Source organism: Bidens hawaiensis, unplaced genomic scaffold, assembly GCF_021521415.1.
Source record: "Bidens hawaiensis isolate Kalapana, Puna unplaced genomic scaffold, B.hawaiensis_p1.1 tig00018720_1, whole genome shotgun sequence".
In the NCBI taxonomy this organism is placed as follows: Eukaryota; Viridiplantae; Streptophyta; class Magnoliopsida; order Asterales; family Asteraceae; genus Bidens; species Bidens hawaiensis.
The window spans coordinates 451,532-466,678 of record NW_027492834.1 but is presented as its reverse complement, the minus strand read 5'-3'; the positions used below and the strand labels follow the sequence as shown (position 1 = coordinate 466,678).

The window sequence follows — 15,147 nt, the reverse complement described above, 5'->3', positions numbered from 1 at the left end:
ATAATGAATAGTTAGAAATAATGACAAAGAAAATGAATTGACAATGAAATAATGAATAATATGAGAATCGATAATTAGAGTATCAAATAAAACCTTACCGGAAAACCGTAATAGTTCAACATCCCTATTGAATCTTGGATTTTGATATAGAACATAAAGAGATTATAAGAAAACCATGTAATAATTAAAATCAATACAATCAAAAACGAAAAAAAAAATTGTAAATAAAATAATGAATAATATGATAATAAGCCATTAGAGTATCCAATAAAACCTTACCGGAAAATGATTAATCTCACTTACAGGAATACGAGATGGTGGAGGTAGTAATCTGAAACACACACACACACACACACATAGAGAGAGAGAGATTTTTAAATGATTAATAGGGTTCCGATACATATTTTTTTTCCGGGCTCAGATTGGTCTCGGAGTCGCCGTGATGCCGCGATATCGGAGATCTGGATGTAAGACATTGTGATCTGTGGCAGAGCAACCGATATGTGAGAGTTGAAGTCGACGGATCCATTAGAATTGGGTGTACATGACGGTAATAGACGGTGGACAAAAAAATTAGGGTTGATATGTTTCAGAGGTTATTTGACAGAATAATGAGTTTCAGAATTGGGTGTGGATTATGAGTTTTTAAATATGGTTCAATGTTTTGTGATTTTTGTTGAATAAAATAAAAGATGAATATGTAGAAAAGATCAATATGGAAACATGGTGAGTTGGATGCATAGGTGGACAGCCTAGTTGATTGCCATGTGAATAATTGTAATGTTTTAATAGTATTGTTAGATAACTTTATTTTAGTTATTATTATTATCATAATTATCATTAATGCTTAGGAAAAAGATATTATATATAAGCTAAGCAGTTAATGCGGAAAAATATTGGATATCGGTCAAGGACCGATATCTCATTGTAGTGAGATATCGGTGGGATATCGGTAATTTAATATCATGTAAAATTCATAAATATAACAAATTAACACTAGTAATTCAGTATAGTCTTCTATCATTAACAAATTAACCTTTTACAAATTGTAAAAGACTAACAATCGTAGCAAGTAATAATTGATTAAGACTTAAAACAATAACATTTTACACTGAAAGTTCATAATCAAGACTTAAAACATTGATATCGGAAATATCGGTGATATATCGATCAAATATTAGTCCAATATCAGTCAATATCGCCGATATTATTGATAACGATATTCTGATTTACATATCGCCAATGGACCGATAACCGATATATCTCTGATATATCGACAATATCGACTGCATGGTATATAAGGACCCGTTTTTAAATACTTGACCGGGGCACTTGAAATTTTGGACAAGGATTGGACGCAAACAAAACCCAAATACTTGGTTAAAGTTGTGTTAGTAATGTTTTGTCGGCATTAATGGATAGTATCGATTGCTTTAGTCCAAGATTTGATCATGTTGTATGTCCTTTAGCTCAGATTTATGTGATTGCGACAGGTGCAAATTTGCTCATTACTTGTGGAACGTCTATGGCAATCGCTTCAGAGTAGAAGTTAACACTCAGTTTTTGTCACCACATGTCACATACACCGTTTACATTGTGTTCCAACATTGCGGTCATTTTAGTGCTCCTTTTTTCATACCCTTCAAATACAAATTGGATGAGGAGACGGATTTTTCAACATCATGCATTGCGTACCAATACGGAGAATGGGTAATGACTAAGTTATACCGATTTACTAGCGACCACGACCAACAAAATTTAAATATTGAGTTCTTGCCAATGAACCATATACCCTTTGTTGACTCGCTTGCTTTTCATGGGATTGAAATTCGGCCTACTCGGAATGTAAGTTAAGTAAAATGATTCATTCTTTTACTTCTTTTTGGATCAGATGTTGTCTTGGTGTTTCGTTATAGAACAGTCATTCAAATAGTGGTAATGATTTTTCTGAAACATCTTTTCTTTTATTTTTTCGAAAGGCAATCTAGCGTCTTTCTCAAAGAGTCATAACACTTTTCATCCTCATTACCTGAGTTTGAATCCCCTTTACAGTGACGCTGCTTATATTTCAGGGTGCGCATATGAATTGCGAATCTAATATGAAACTCTAAAAAGGAAACCTTAAGGAATGGTGATGGCATGTCATGGACAAACTAAGAATCTTTGAGCTTTCTTTTAATCCAGCTAACTAGTCCACTTTAGGAGAAACAAATTAAAGATAAAAGCAAAAATGGTTACAAAGAAGTTTAAGCCGATTATTTCAGAATTGCTTTGTGATGGTATTTATTTTATATGGAAAACAGAAGGTGAAAATTAAGATTGACCTCGATTTGGAAAGAAAATTGGCAAGTGATTTTGGATATTTGATCAAGTTATCAAAAAATGTTTTGCACTGGACAACGGACAAGGAACTTTATTTTCTTCTTCGCAAAGGGTTCCTCATTCGTAGTTTAAAGGTATTTCAGTTCGTTCACCCCTTAACCACATAAATTACCTTTTTTTTTACACAATACTTGACAATATATCAAATATATAATGAGACTTGGAAATAAATTGGGTAGACGATTATGTAATTGTCTAATGCTTTAGAATTAAGTAACAATTACAAATGCATTATACGGTTTCAAAATCACAACTTGTGTCCAAATTGTGAGAACCGATCCAAATGCATTATCATAACCTATTCAAATCCCCTCCACCATATTTTACCATATAATTTAACTAAAAGTCATATTTTTCAAAATTTATCTCTCATTTTAAAAACCCTTCCACATCTTATTCTCTATTTATATTTTAATCTTTATGTTACTCACACATATATATTTTATTATTTTTCTCATTTTTATACACACATAAATTTGATGGAGGACGAATAATAGTTTTTCATATATGAAAAATTAGGGTTCGAAAAATAAAATGGTGAAAGGGATAGAATGTGTTTTTTTAAGATTTTTTTAATATTTTAAAGACAAGGGATTGTTTGATGGATGCATTGTAAATTTTATAACTCATCACTTTTTAAAATCAACTACTCATATATCACCGTTACTTTTAGAGTTTTTAAAAGAAAGATCCTAAAACAAACATTGAAGTTGGAGTCATGCATTTACGAATTAAAAAGAAAGATCCTAAAACAAACATTGAAGTTGGAGTCATGCATTCACGAATCACCGTGTATTGCTTGGAGGTTTGAGGAGTATGAGGAGTGTAACCATTTTTGTTTAAAATGGCTACTTTGGCAGTCTAAAGTTGTGGTTCGTACGTATGACATTTGGTGTAGTATTCTTTGGCCTAATAAGTTCCAGCACTCTCCTTAAACCCTCCAAGAAAGTATCAATGTCCCGACGTTTGATTGGTTTGTATGCACGTTACTTTCTTTGGAGTAGATCCTTTTACCAAGGGTTTGAATCGCTGTGTTTCCCCCTTCGAGTTACTAGATACCCGTTATGTAAAACCATACTTTAGAGACTTTGAAAATTTGAAGAATGAAAAAATGAAATTTAAATCCTTGAAATAAAATTTTGGAAAAATGAAATAGGCAAAAGCCTTAGGCCCCGTTTGTTTTTTTAGAGATTTAAGTCTGAATCTGAATACCACATCTGAATGTTAAGAGGTGATTCAAATGTCTGAAATCTGAATCATTAAGAGGTGGAGGCTAGAGACGAACCTCTAGTCGTCGGAGATGGAGCCTAGTCTCCGGGTTAGAAGTTAATGGAGGCCGGAGAGAAAGTTATGTTTTTTTTGTTAAGAGGTTTTCAGACCCACTAAAAGCTCTTACTGGTTCAGATGCTATTAAGACGCTGAACCTCTTAATGCCAGAAAAAAAACAAACAGCCCCACGTCTGATTACGTCTGATCGAATCAGACGTTTTCCTCTATTCAGAGAAAAGAGGCAAAAACAAACAGGGCCTTAGTATAGTGTCAAGCCCGGCTCCTAGAATGCGAAAATATATTTGGGCCAAAGACGAAAAAATTTTTTGGCCTTAAATTAATAAAAGGAATATTTTGTTGGGCTTAAATAATTTAATTTTAAATGGGTTTACTTGATCTGATTTTAGTTGTGTAAAAAACTTTTGTATAAAAATAAACTTAAAATGTCTCAAATAAGACTAGAACCTACAACCTTTTGGTTAGATGTCATACCCCTTTGCCACTATACCAAGCTTGTGGTTACGTAATTGTGTTGAAACATTGATTATAAATATTTTTGTTTTCATTAAAATACTTATACTTTACAAAAATAAAAATATTTTGGGCCTAACGGGGTGTTGGGCCTGTGGCCGTCGACTACTCTGCCACCCCTTAGGCCGACCATATATAGTGTTTGAAATCGTGTACAAGTGATGTAATAGTAATAGTAATAGTAATAGTAATAGTAATAGCATAAATATGTAAAGTGTATGAACATAGCACATAGAGTATAACATGTATTTGGGCCTAAATCCATAACTATACTAGGTTGCTACGTCTAACCAAATATCTTATAGTCATGGCTCTGATACCAATTTGTAACACCCGACCGATGACGGATTATACGTTGTGACGGTACTTAGATTGCTCATCACTCATAAATACTATTTAAAGAGACAATAATATTTATTCCATTTCTTATCAAATCACAAGTACACAATTTGTTTTTGAACATAAAATAAAACAAAACATTACAATTATTACACATGACCTTTTTTTATTTAAATAACCTAAAGGTACGACTAAGTTTTCTTGTAACTTCAAATCCATCTTCAACATTTGTACGTATAAAATAATATATTTTGTCAACAATGTCACACCCCAATCAAAGGCGGAACATGCGGGGTGTAATGTATTGATTGGACAGTAGCTCGAAAGACACTAATTAAAGTGACAATAATTATTCAATTCATTAACATTAAAACAAGTACACAAATTCAATAAACAGAACAACAATTACATCATGTTTTGTATTTTGAATAATATCCTAAGGTAATACTAAATTCTTCGATATTGAACAATGTAAATTACTTGTACCTGTAGCATGTATAAAAATAGAGTTTGTCAACACGAATGTTGGTGAAAATACACAAGTTTTGGTTGAGATACATATATAGATAAAAACCACAATTCATATGTAAATGATGAGTATTACTATTTCTATGAAAATGTAAACAACTAAATAGATGTGGACCCGTTCTTATTGATACGAAATCAATGTACTTGGGTAAATGTATGATCATACTAGATGAGGATAGATGAGGATGAGATACCAACCACCAAACATGAAATAAACAATTAAGCACATAGAGCATGCAATAATCACACATAAACATATATGAATTGTGTTTTGAATAGATGTGTAAATAAAAAAAGGTGTAATTTAAATAGGGAATACATGTCACCCCCAAAATATAAAAGATGAAAAAGGGGGATATGTAACTCACCTCGAGAACAAGGATAAATGATACACGAGTCGGGTGAATGGTTAGGTGATTCGCAAACCAATATTCCTAGATAAATATATATAGACTAAAATAAATCACTAACGAAAATTAAAGCAACTTGGTGTCCGCTCGCAAATCGTAACAATTGATATTTAATGACCCATTTATGTAATTGACATAACAATATATTAGATTAAAACAAGTATTTCCGAGATGTTGTACACAATTAAAAAATATGTAAAATTTTCTTTTAGTGCTTGTCCATATATAATATTATAGTGTAAAGCAGTTATAAATTTAATTTAAAAGACTTGGTTTGACACATTCTTAACAATCTTATATATTAGTTACATTTTGCACGTAGGTTTAGTTGTTTAATAATTTCCAAAATGAAATATTAATAATGATAATAATAATAATTATCATACATGTTAATATCCATGACCTGGACATGATGTCCCCTTTCATTTATTTATTTAGTTTTCCTTTTTGTTATTAAGACAAATAATAATGAAATATTTAGTAAATTAATGTAATAAATGTTGATAGAAAAATATATATTATAACCTTACCCAGCTGTCAAATAAATTGAACGAGCTAGGTGGAAAACATCTTAAAAAAAAGAATAAGTAAAAGACACTTTGTCTTCTTCGTTTAAACCCAAAAGCTGATATATAAGTCAAAAATCAAGTTTGATAATAACAAATTAACAATTAGTACATTTGGGCTATAAATCGGTGTGTTTTAAAAAGAAACAGAGTTATATATTTAATACCTCGGATTGGGTTCGATTTGACGACGGTAAACCTGGCCGGAGTTCAATTGCGGAGGCGGAGGATGCTATTAAACACAGCAGGAGTGATTGCTAGTGACGAACAGAGAGCGGTGAGTGACGGTGTGTCCAATATAGGCGGAAATCATTTTTAATTTATAGGGGTTAAAAACGCTTTGCCATTTTTGGTAACCGAGATCTTCGCTCGATTACTTGGAGGCTAAAAAAAGAATACGAATTAGATCCCAATAATGTTGGCGAAATGGTCGGTGGAAGATCCCGAGTCAAAAGGGCGTAATCAATTCGTTGATTTGGTCCTTAATTTGATGCTTGAAGACGGCCGGAAAACACGGGCCGGTGGCCGAAGTTTTTGTAGTGAAGGCGTTGAGATGGGTCAAGGTATTAAATTCTTTATAGTCAAAGGATCATCATGGTCATTAATTCTCGTGAGTAATTGGCGGCAAGATTCCAAAAATGAAGCACGTCAATAAGAGATTGGAAGTAAATTACTATCAATAATAATATGTATTATTTAATATAACGTTGACTAATAGTAATTGATTTATTCTATAGTTATATATATTACAAATAGATAGTTTTAAAGGTTTAAAAAAATTACGTTAAATAGTTTACGATGACGCTCAGTTATAAACGTAGGAATATGTGTACTCTCATAAACATCAATAGTTTGGTGAAGTGAAGATTAATGACATTAGTTGTTATAAAAGATAAATTTGGAACTTAAAAGAATTACAAATGAAATCAAAGCCAAATGTGATCATGAAAAGTTTAGAATGTCGCAACACGAGAATAAATCAATAGTTTCATTACTAATTGAGGATCTGAATTATATCAAAAATAAAAACGGGTCGGGTTTTGGGTTTGAAATTTGATGAATGTTACAAACAATTAAGTTGGTGAGATTTCATAACTTTTATAATATATATGTAATATGAAAATGTAGCAATTCATATGTCTAGATGCAAAGTCTCAAACATAAAGTAGATGACCTTGTGACGAAGCTACTTCTCTTTTCTGTCAACTACTTTCACGGGTTTCTCAATATAGTTTAACTGCTCATCAACTTCAATATATGTTAATGACACAAGATATGTGTCATACATTTTCTCAAGTAAGAAACGTGAAAGGTAGAGTTGATTCCTTCCAACTCAGTAGGTAACTCAAGCTTATAAGACACCTCACCTACACGATCTATGATCTTAAACGGTCCAATATACCCCAGACTCAACTTTCCTCTTTTTCGAAGCGGATAATTACCTTCCAAGGCGTGACTTTAAGCATCACTCTTTCCCAAACATTAAACTCAATCGATCGTCTTATCAGCATAAGACTTTTGACGATCTTGCGCAACTTTCATTCTCGTCTTAATCGATCAAACTTCGACGAGGTTTCTTGCATAACTTCTAAATGTCCAAGCTCTTTCTGATCAATCTCTCCCCAACATACAGGAGTTCTACAATGTCTAACGTATAACATCTCAAACGGAGGCATACCAATACTCGAGTGGTAGCTACTGTCGTAAGAATATTCTGCCAAATGTAGGTGATAATCCCAACTTCCACCAAAGTCTAACACACGGGTATGTAGCATATCCACTAGGGTTTAGACAGTCCTTTTAGATTGTCCACTATTTGAGGATGAAACTCCGTAATGACGTTTAGTCTCGTTCCTATAGCCTCATGAAAATTTTCCAAAATCTCAAAGTAAAGTGAGTAACTCTATCAGACATGATTTAAAACAGCACTTCATGCTTTGCCCCGATCTCATTAATGAACAATTTAGCTAACATTTCCGACGAGATAACTTCTTGTATACACAGAAAGTGAGCACTTTTCGTTAAACGGTCCACAATCACCTAGATGGTATCATGATTTCTAGCTGTACCCGGTAGATAGTTATAAAATCCATGGTGATGTGTTCCCATTTCCATTATGATATCTCTAGCAGTTGTATCTTTATATACGGTTTCTGATGTGCTGCTTTGACTTGCAAACACGTCAAACACTTATCGACATATTCAATTACCTCATTCTTCATACCTGACAACCAGTAGTCTTTCTTCAGGTTTTGGCACATCTTGATTGATCCTGGATGAATCGAGTATCTAGACTTTTGAGTTTTGAATGATGGGTTTTAACCTTAAATGTATCAGGATTTAAGCCTGAACGTTTAAGTTTTCTTGTCTGAACGTTTTAGATTTTAAACCTGAACGTTTAAAGGTTTAATTTTGAACATTTTAGGGTTGGAATTCGGCTTGTACGTTATATATATATATATATATATATATATATATATATATATATATATATATATATATATATATAAGAGGTGGAGTGTGTCTAAGAAGTGTAAGAATTAATCTTGTGCATTAGATATGTTGATCTGAAGGTGGATATGGAAAGTGAGTTTATTGTGCGGTGTGTTTTATTAGATCTAATGGTGAAAACACACTTTGTACACTTTTTAACAAAAATCTACTTCTTATTATAACCTTGCTATATATATATATATGTATATATATATACATACTAGACGAGAGCCCGCGCGATGCGACGGGTGTTTGAATACAAACTCTGGTATTCACGTAACAATTATGTGTGCTCATGGTTAGGTTTTAAACTTTAAAATCGTGTTAACCGGCCATCGGTTAGGTTTCATAGTTCGTTTTTTCTTTAACTTTCTGTTTCAATTTATCACAGTTTAGTTTTGATTTTCGTCATAAAAAATCTTTATTGTAAGGCCCCGAACTCGGAAACCTTACAAACACTTGGATTTACACTTGAACAAAGCTTAATTACCAGAGTTTACAAAACTTTCTGTTTTTTCTTTACAAAACCTTACACAACTTAATTACTAGAGTTCATTTTTTCTTTAACTTTCTGTTTCAATTTATCACAGTTTAGTTTTGATTTTCGTCATAAAAAATCGTTATTGTAAGGCCCCGAACTCGGAAACCTTACAAACACTTGGATTTACACTTGAACACGGCTTAATTACTAGAGTTCACAAAAACTTTCGCGGAATATTATCAATTTATACAAAACTTTCTCTCTGACGACTCTTTGGATGCCAACACCGTGTGGATAGCCTTGTGTGTACTCCAAGCTCCCTTACTTTCTTTTATCAACCACCTGCGTGCATACTAAAAGTCAGCTACGCTGAGTGAGTTCTAGTTAATCATGCAACATACATCTCATGCATATATGCATACGTATCCGTAGATACATATTACATACTTTACACGCTTTTTTCATTCTTACATACATACACACATCCATACTTCTATACTTTCATACTTGCATTCCTTCATATTTTCATACTTACATTCTTTCGTACTTTCATACTTACATTCTTTCATACTTTAATACTTCCAAACTTTCTTGTTTTAGCTAACTTATACATACATAATTATCTATACGTTTTAAAGAGCCTTTCGCCCTATAACCTTCGCATATATTTGTAGGGTCTGCAACCCCTTAACCTTCGCAGATATTATTAGGGTCTGCAACCCTTTAACCTTCGCAATATTTAGAAGAGTCTGCAACCCTTAAACCTTCGCAAATATTTGTGGGGTCTGAAACCCTTTATCTTTCGCAGATATTTGTAGGGTCTGCAACCCTTTAATCATACGACCATACAACCATACTTACCTTTCCTATATATATATATATATATGTACATACATACTCCTACCCTTATCTACATTCGTTCTACATTTCTATATCATTAAACATTCATATAGCATATACCTACCTCTTTAGGTAAGTGTATTAAATAATCACATAGGAGTATGCACACAGCTCGAAAACATAAATAGAGAAAGGGGCTAGAAACTCATCTAAATTCTTAAGCGTTCTGAATTAACAGTAATCCCCTTCTTTAGTTGAGCACGGCTAACTGTTTAACATGCATACTCGTTAATTAACCGTGTAACTAACTAACATAACTAACTAAGTTTGTGTTTTAGTTACTTAAACATGCTTGACAAGCGGCTCGTTTGCTTAGTCAAACTGATCTGACGGGGTTATTTCGTTTAACGATCATACTCTTCGTTTAATACATTTGTTTCATTTGTTATATATATTCAAATAATTGCTTTCATTTATCGGCTAACTTGTCTTTTAAAAATTTAATGGGATCTAACGGAGTTGGTGAGGTCGGTTAGTTCGGTTTATTATTTTTGGATCAGCCCACCTACCAAGCCCAATACAAAACTCATTTTGCCAAGCCCATATCAAAGCCCATCTTGCAAACAACTAGATCCAAGCCCATCTCGCGATATGCCTACATCTAAGCCCATAAAGCAAATAGCCCAAGCCCAACTCGCAAACTGATCCAGGCCCAACTAGTGAGTATTTCTCGCAAAAATTACTTTGCGAGAGCCGGGATTCAAACCTGGGTCCCTTGCCTCATACAACAACATACCAATCACTCCACCAACACTGCTTGATGCTATTAGATGTATCTACTTTAGTTATATACTAGATCTGATGCAACTAGGTTATATCGCAAAAAAGGTCGTGGGATCCGGGATTCAATCTCGTGACCTTCCAAACACAACACAAAGGATTAATCACTCCACCATCAGAATCAGTTGTATTCTAGTTCCTTTACACACACACACACACATATAGGTATTGGATCATTTCAGAATTTTTTTATAGCGAGAACCCTTTGCAAATTGAGAACTTTGAGAACCATTTTGGACCACTAAAAACACCCTTAAAAAATATTTAAAAAAATCATAAAACAAAAAATAACAGAAAATTTAAAAAAGTAAAAAAAAAACCAAAATTCTTATATTTCATTCCGGGTTCATTTAAAAAAAACGTTGTATTATACACATATGTATAATTTTATATAATATTTAGTTACGTAATATACACATATGTACAGTATCATTTATCTTAAATTATACATATGTGTATAAAAAACATGTAAATGTACATATAAGTATATATTATACATATGTGTATATAATTTAGCAAAACCGAGTTTTTTTTATTTTTTTATTTTTATGAAACCGGGATGATAAAATAAGAACTTTGGTTTCTTTACTTTTTTCATTTTTGTGTTTTTTTTATTTTATGATTTTTTTTTATTTTTGGGTTTTTTGTGGTCCAAAATGGTTCTCATAGTTCTCAATTTCAAAAAAAGTTTTCTCATGATCCTGATCATATATTGAAGAAACACGGATCCAATCCCCTTAACGGGTCCTGGATCTGGTGAGTCCACAGGGTAGGATACAACGACGACTAGCACGATATGAGCACAGCCTCCCGAAGTCCAATGACAGAAACCTGCAAAACAAGCACCGTGAGCTCGTTACGGGAAGGACAAGAGGGGGGGGGGGGGTTTCCTGTAACCACCATCCGGCGTGAAAATAAGTACAGTTATGATGGATAAAAGGTACTTACAGTAATTAAAGCAGATCATGAGGAGTGAATGAATACCTCATGCAGATTCAGAGGGTATTTATAGCCGAAGGATGTGGGAATATGATTGGACCAGCTGTCCCATTCCATAAGATATACCATAACCGCCTGGACACGTGTCCTCTGTTAATAGGTTGAGTACCTCATGCAGATTCAGAGGGTATTTATAGCCGAAGTATGTGGGAATATGATTGGACCAGCTGTCCCATTCCAGAAGATATACCGTAACCGCCTGGACACGTGTCCTCTGTTAATAGGTTGAGCTATACGTCGCATGTGTATGGGTATAACAACTTGGACACGTGTTGCTTTATGATAGGGCGAGTTAACCCTGGCCATGTGCACGGTTATAACAACCTGGCCACCTGTCCTTTATTCATTGGTTGATGGGTCATGTATTCTTCAAGTAACAAGTAAGCCATGATTGGTGTCATACAGGATTCTACGCCAGTCTGGATTACTATAATTTGGTTATGCGGGATGGATGGGCGATCCAACACTTCAACACGAATGTCCTTAGCAAAGTGCTCAAAGTTTGTTGAAGCCAATTTGCTATGGGCGTCTGCCGACTTCTTCACACTTCTCTTGATATGAATAACTTTGCAGGAAGAGAATTGAAGGATCAAGTCCTTTTCTTGTGATAAGTACGAAGCCATTACATCATTTTTAGCTTCGTATGTTCCATTATTTTGTCCTGCGATCAGCATAGAATCCACCCGCGCCTCCAAGTGTCTCACCCCAAGTTTCTTAGCTATTCGTAAACCTGCCAGGAAGGCTTCATACTCCGCCTCATTGTTAGTACTTTTAAAGTCTAACTTAATGGCGTATGTTAACTCATGACCTTCGGGATTGACTAGCCTGAGGCCTACGCCAAATCCCTCATTTCTGGAAGCTCCATCCGTGAACAATGACCAAACTTGCCCTTGTTCAGGAGGTACTTGGGGCTGTTGTTCAACTAAACATTCTTTTTCTTTATGCTGTGGGACCTTTGTGACGAAGTCCACCAACACTTGCCCTTTGATTGCTGGTCTGGGTTTATATTCAATTGCATGCTCACCCAGTTCGATGGCCTGTTTTACCAATCACCCAGACATTTCTGGCTTTCTTAACACATTTTTGAGTTTGTACCCTGTCAGCACATTTATAGGATGACCTTGGAAGTATCTGCGGAGACGCCTGGCGGCATAGACTAGTGCCTGAACCAGTTTCTCGAGCATTGAGTACCTAGTTTCTGGGTCTGTCAACGTCCTACTAACATAATAAATTGGGGTTTGAACGTTCTTTCTGTCTGTCAGTAGTACGACCCCAATGGCGATGTCAGTTGCTGACAAATACAGTGTCAGAGGTTCTCCCGCATGTGGTGCTGTTAAAGTAGGCAACTCCATTAAGCATATTTTGACCTCCAGTAATGCTTTTTCAGCATCCGCGGTCCACTTGAAAGGTGCTTTCTTGAGGCAGTTTCTCAAAGTTGAAACAAACGGGTAAGATTTAGTTGAATGATTTGCTAAGAATCTGTTTAGTGCAACTAATCTTCTATTGAGTGTCTGTACTTCTTTGAGGGAGGAAGGTGAAGGCATGCATGCCACTGCTTGAACCTTATCTGGGTTGGCCTGGAAGCCCGCGCCTGTAACAATGACACCCAAAAATTTTCCTTCCTCCATCCCGAAAGAACATTTGGCTGGATTCAGCTTCATGTTTATACTTCTAAAAGTTTCAAATGTTTCTTCTACGTCTATCAGCATTTGATCTTCTTCAATGCTTTTTATCACCAAGTCGTCCATATACACCTCTAAATTCCGACCAATCTGATTCTTGAAAGCTTGATCCATCAGTCGCGGATATGTAGCATCCACGTTTTTCAATCCAAAGGGCATCATATTGTAACAAAATGTGCCTTGGTCTGTGCGAAATGTTGTCTTGTCCTCATCACCCGTCGCCATGTGGATATGGTGATAGCCCTTGTAGGCATCGAGGAAGCATTTAAACTTGAATGGGGCCACAACATCGACTTTGAGGTCAATTTCGGGTAATGGATAACAATCTTTTGGGCATGCCTTGTTCAAGTCTTTGAAGTCTATACACATCCGCCATGTTCCGTTGCTCTTTGGAACGATGACCGGATTAGCCACCCATGTTTGATACTTGATTTCTCGAATGATTCCAGCATGAAGAAGATCTTGTACTGCTCATTCATAGCTTTGGTTTGTTCTGGGCCCATCTTTCTCTTTTTCTGGACAATCGGTGTGAACGTTGGGTTCACCCTTAACTTGTGTTCCGCAATATTACGCGGGACACCGGTCATGTCGGCGGGTTGCCAAGCGAAGATGTCCATGTTCTTAGTCAATAACTGTTTCAAAAAACTTCTTACTATCTTGGAGATAGCATGTCCAATCACAACTGTCTGATCCGGGAATTTTTTGTTCAATACCCATTAATCTGGTTCAGTCCTCTGAACTTGCTTTGGAATTTTACTGGGTTTCAAACTTTCTGTTGCAAAGCAATGTCGATTAACATGAATGATCGCTACGCCGGTGCGGGTCGGAACTCCTACCGCACCGTGAGCTGTAGATGGATTAGCGTTAAAGTCACAGATTGTCTCACGTCCTAAAATGATATCATGCTTGGACGTCGCCGGTAAAACCAAAAACTCAACCTCTTCGGTTCTCGAATGAATTCCATCACTGAGAGTGACCGGAAAAGATATCACCCCTCGCGGGTGCATCACCTCACCTCCAAATCCATATACAGGAGCATGAATGGGTTTCAACCTCTCCTTATCTTCTTCGTCGAGCTGCTCAAAGCACTGTTCGTACATTATTTCTGACGTACTACCAGTGTCAAAGAAAACATACTGTGAGCGATAATGACCAAAGAGGGCGGTGATTATCAGAGGATTCTTGTTACAAGGGCCTCCTTTAACTCGTGGAAAAATCACAGGCTCATTCTTCCATTCTTCATCCAGAAATTCTCTTCTCTTCCCGCCAACCTTGTGTCCGCCTTGAATCATATGAACATTTAGGTCTTTAACTTGCTTTTTGGGTGGGCCCTGGTTGTCTCGCACGGGAGCCTTACCAGTCCCTGGTCTTGCACCTTTGACCAGGTGTCCTAGTTTTCCCGATTTCACAGCCGCCTCAATTTCATTTTTCAAAGCGACACACTCATTCGTATTATGACCTATATCGTCATGAAACGAACAGTGTTTCTTAGCATCAAGGAACGATCTCCTTTTTAGTGATTGCGGTTTCCTGAAGTTCATGTTTTCAGTAGTGATAATTCCTGCAGGCGTTTTCGACAGTGGAGTCCAATTGTTAGAGCCTCGAGCCGAGGAGATTTCTTTGTTTTTGTTGCCAATCAAAGACCTGGCATCGAATGATTTAGACGCCTCCGCCGACGGCTGGAGTCTAGACCAAATTGTTCCTTTTGCCTGCTTGTTCGGCCGCGGGGTCTGGAATTCAACCTTTAAATTTTGTTCTGATTATTGGTTGCCAAAGTCTTTTGAGTC

The 15,147-nt window shown here is 35.6% G+C and overlaps 1 protein-coding gene across 1 annotated transcript; it reads right to left on the bottom strand.

Annotated features, from left to right (window-relative positions):
• Positions 1 to 14,076: 14,076 nt before the first annotated feature.
• LOC143556750 (uncharacterized) lies at positions 14,077 to 14,901 on the bottom strand. Its single transcript, XM_077046002.1, has one exon. It carries the CDS (start codon positions 14,899 to 14,901, stop codon positions 14,077 to 14,079), a length of 825 nt encoding a protein of 274 aa, XP_076902117.1.
• Between the last annotated feature and the right edge of the window lie 246 nt (positions 14,902 to 15,147).

Bases quoted from the DNA above. Each gene is read 5' to 3' on its own strand.
- LOC143556750 (XM_077046002.1), bottom strand. From the start codon at position 14,901: ATGAACTTCAGGAAACCGCAATCACTAAAAAGGAGATCGTTCCTTGAT.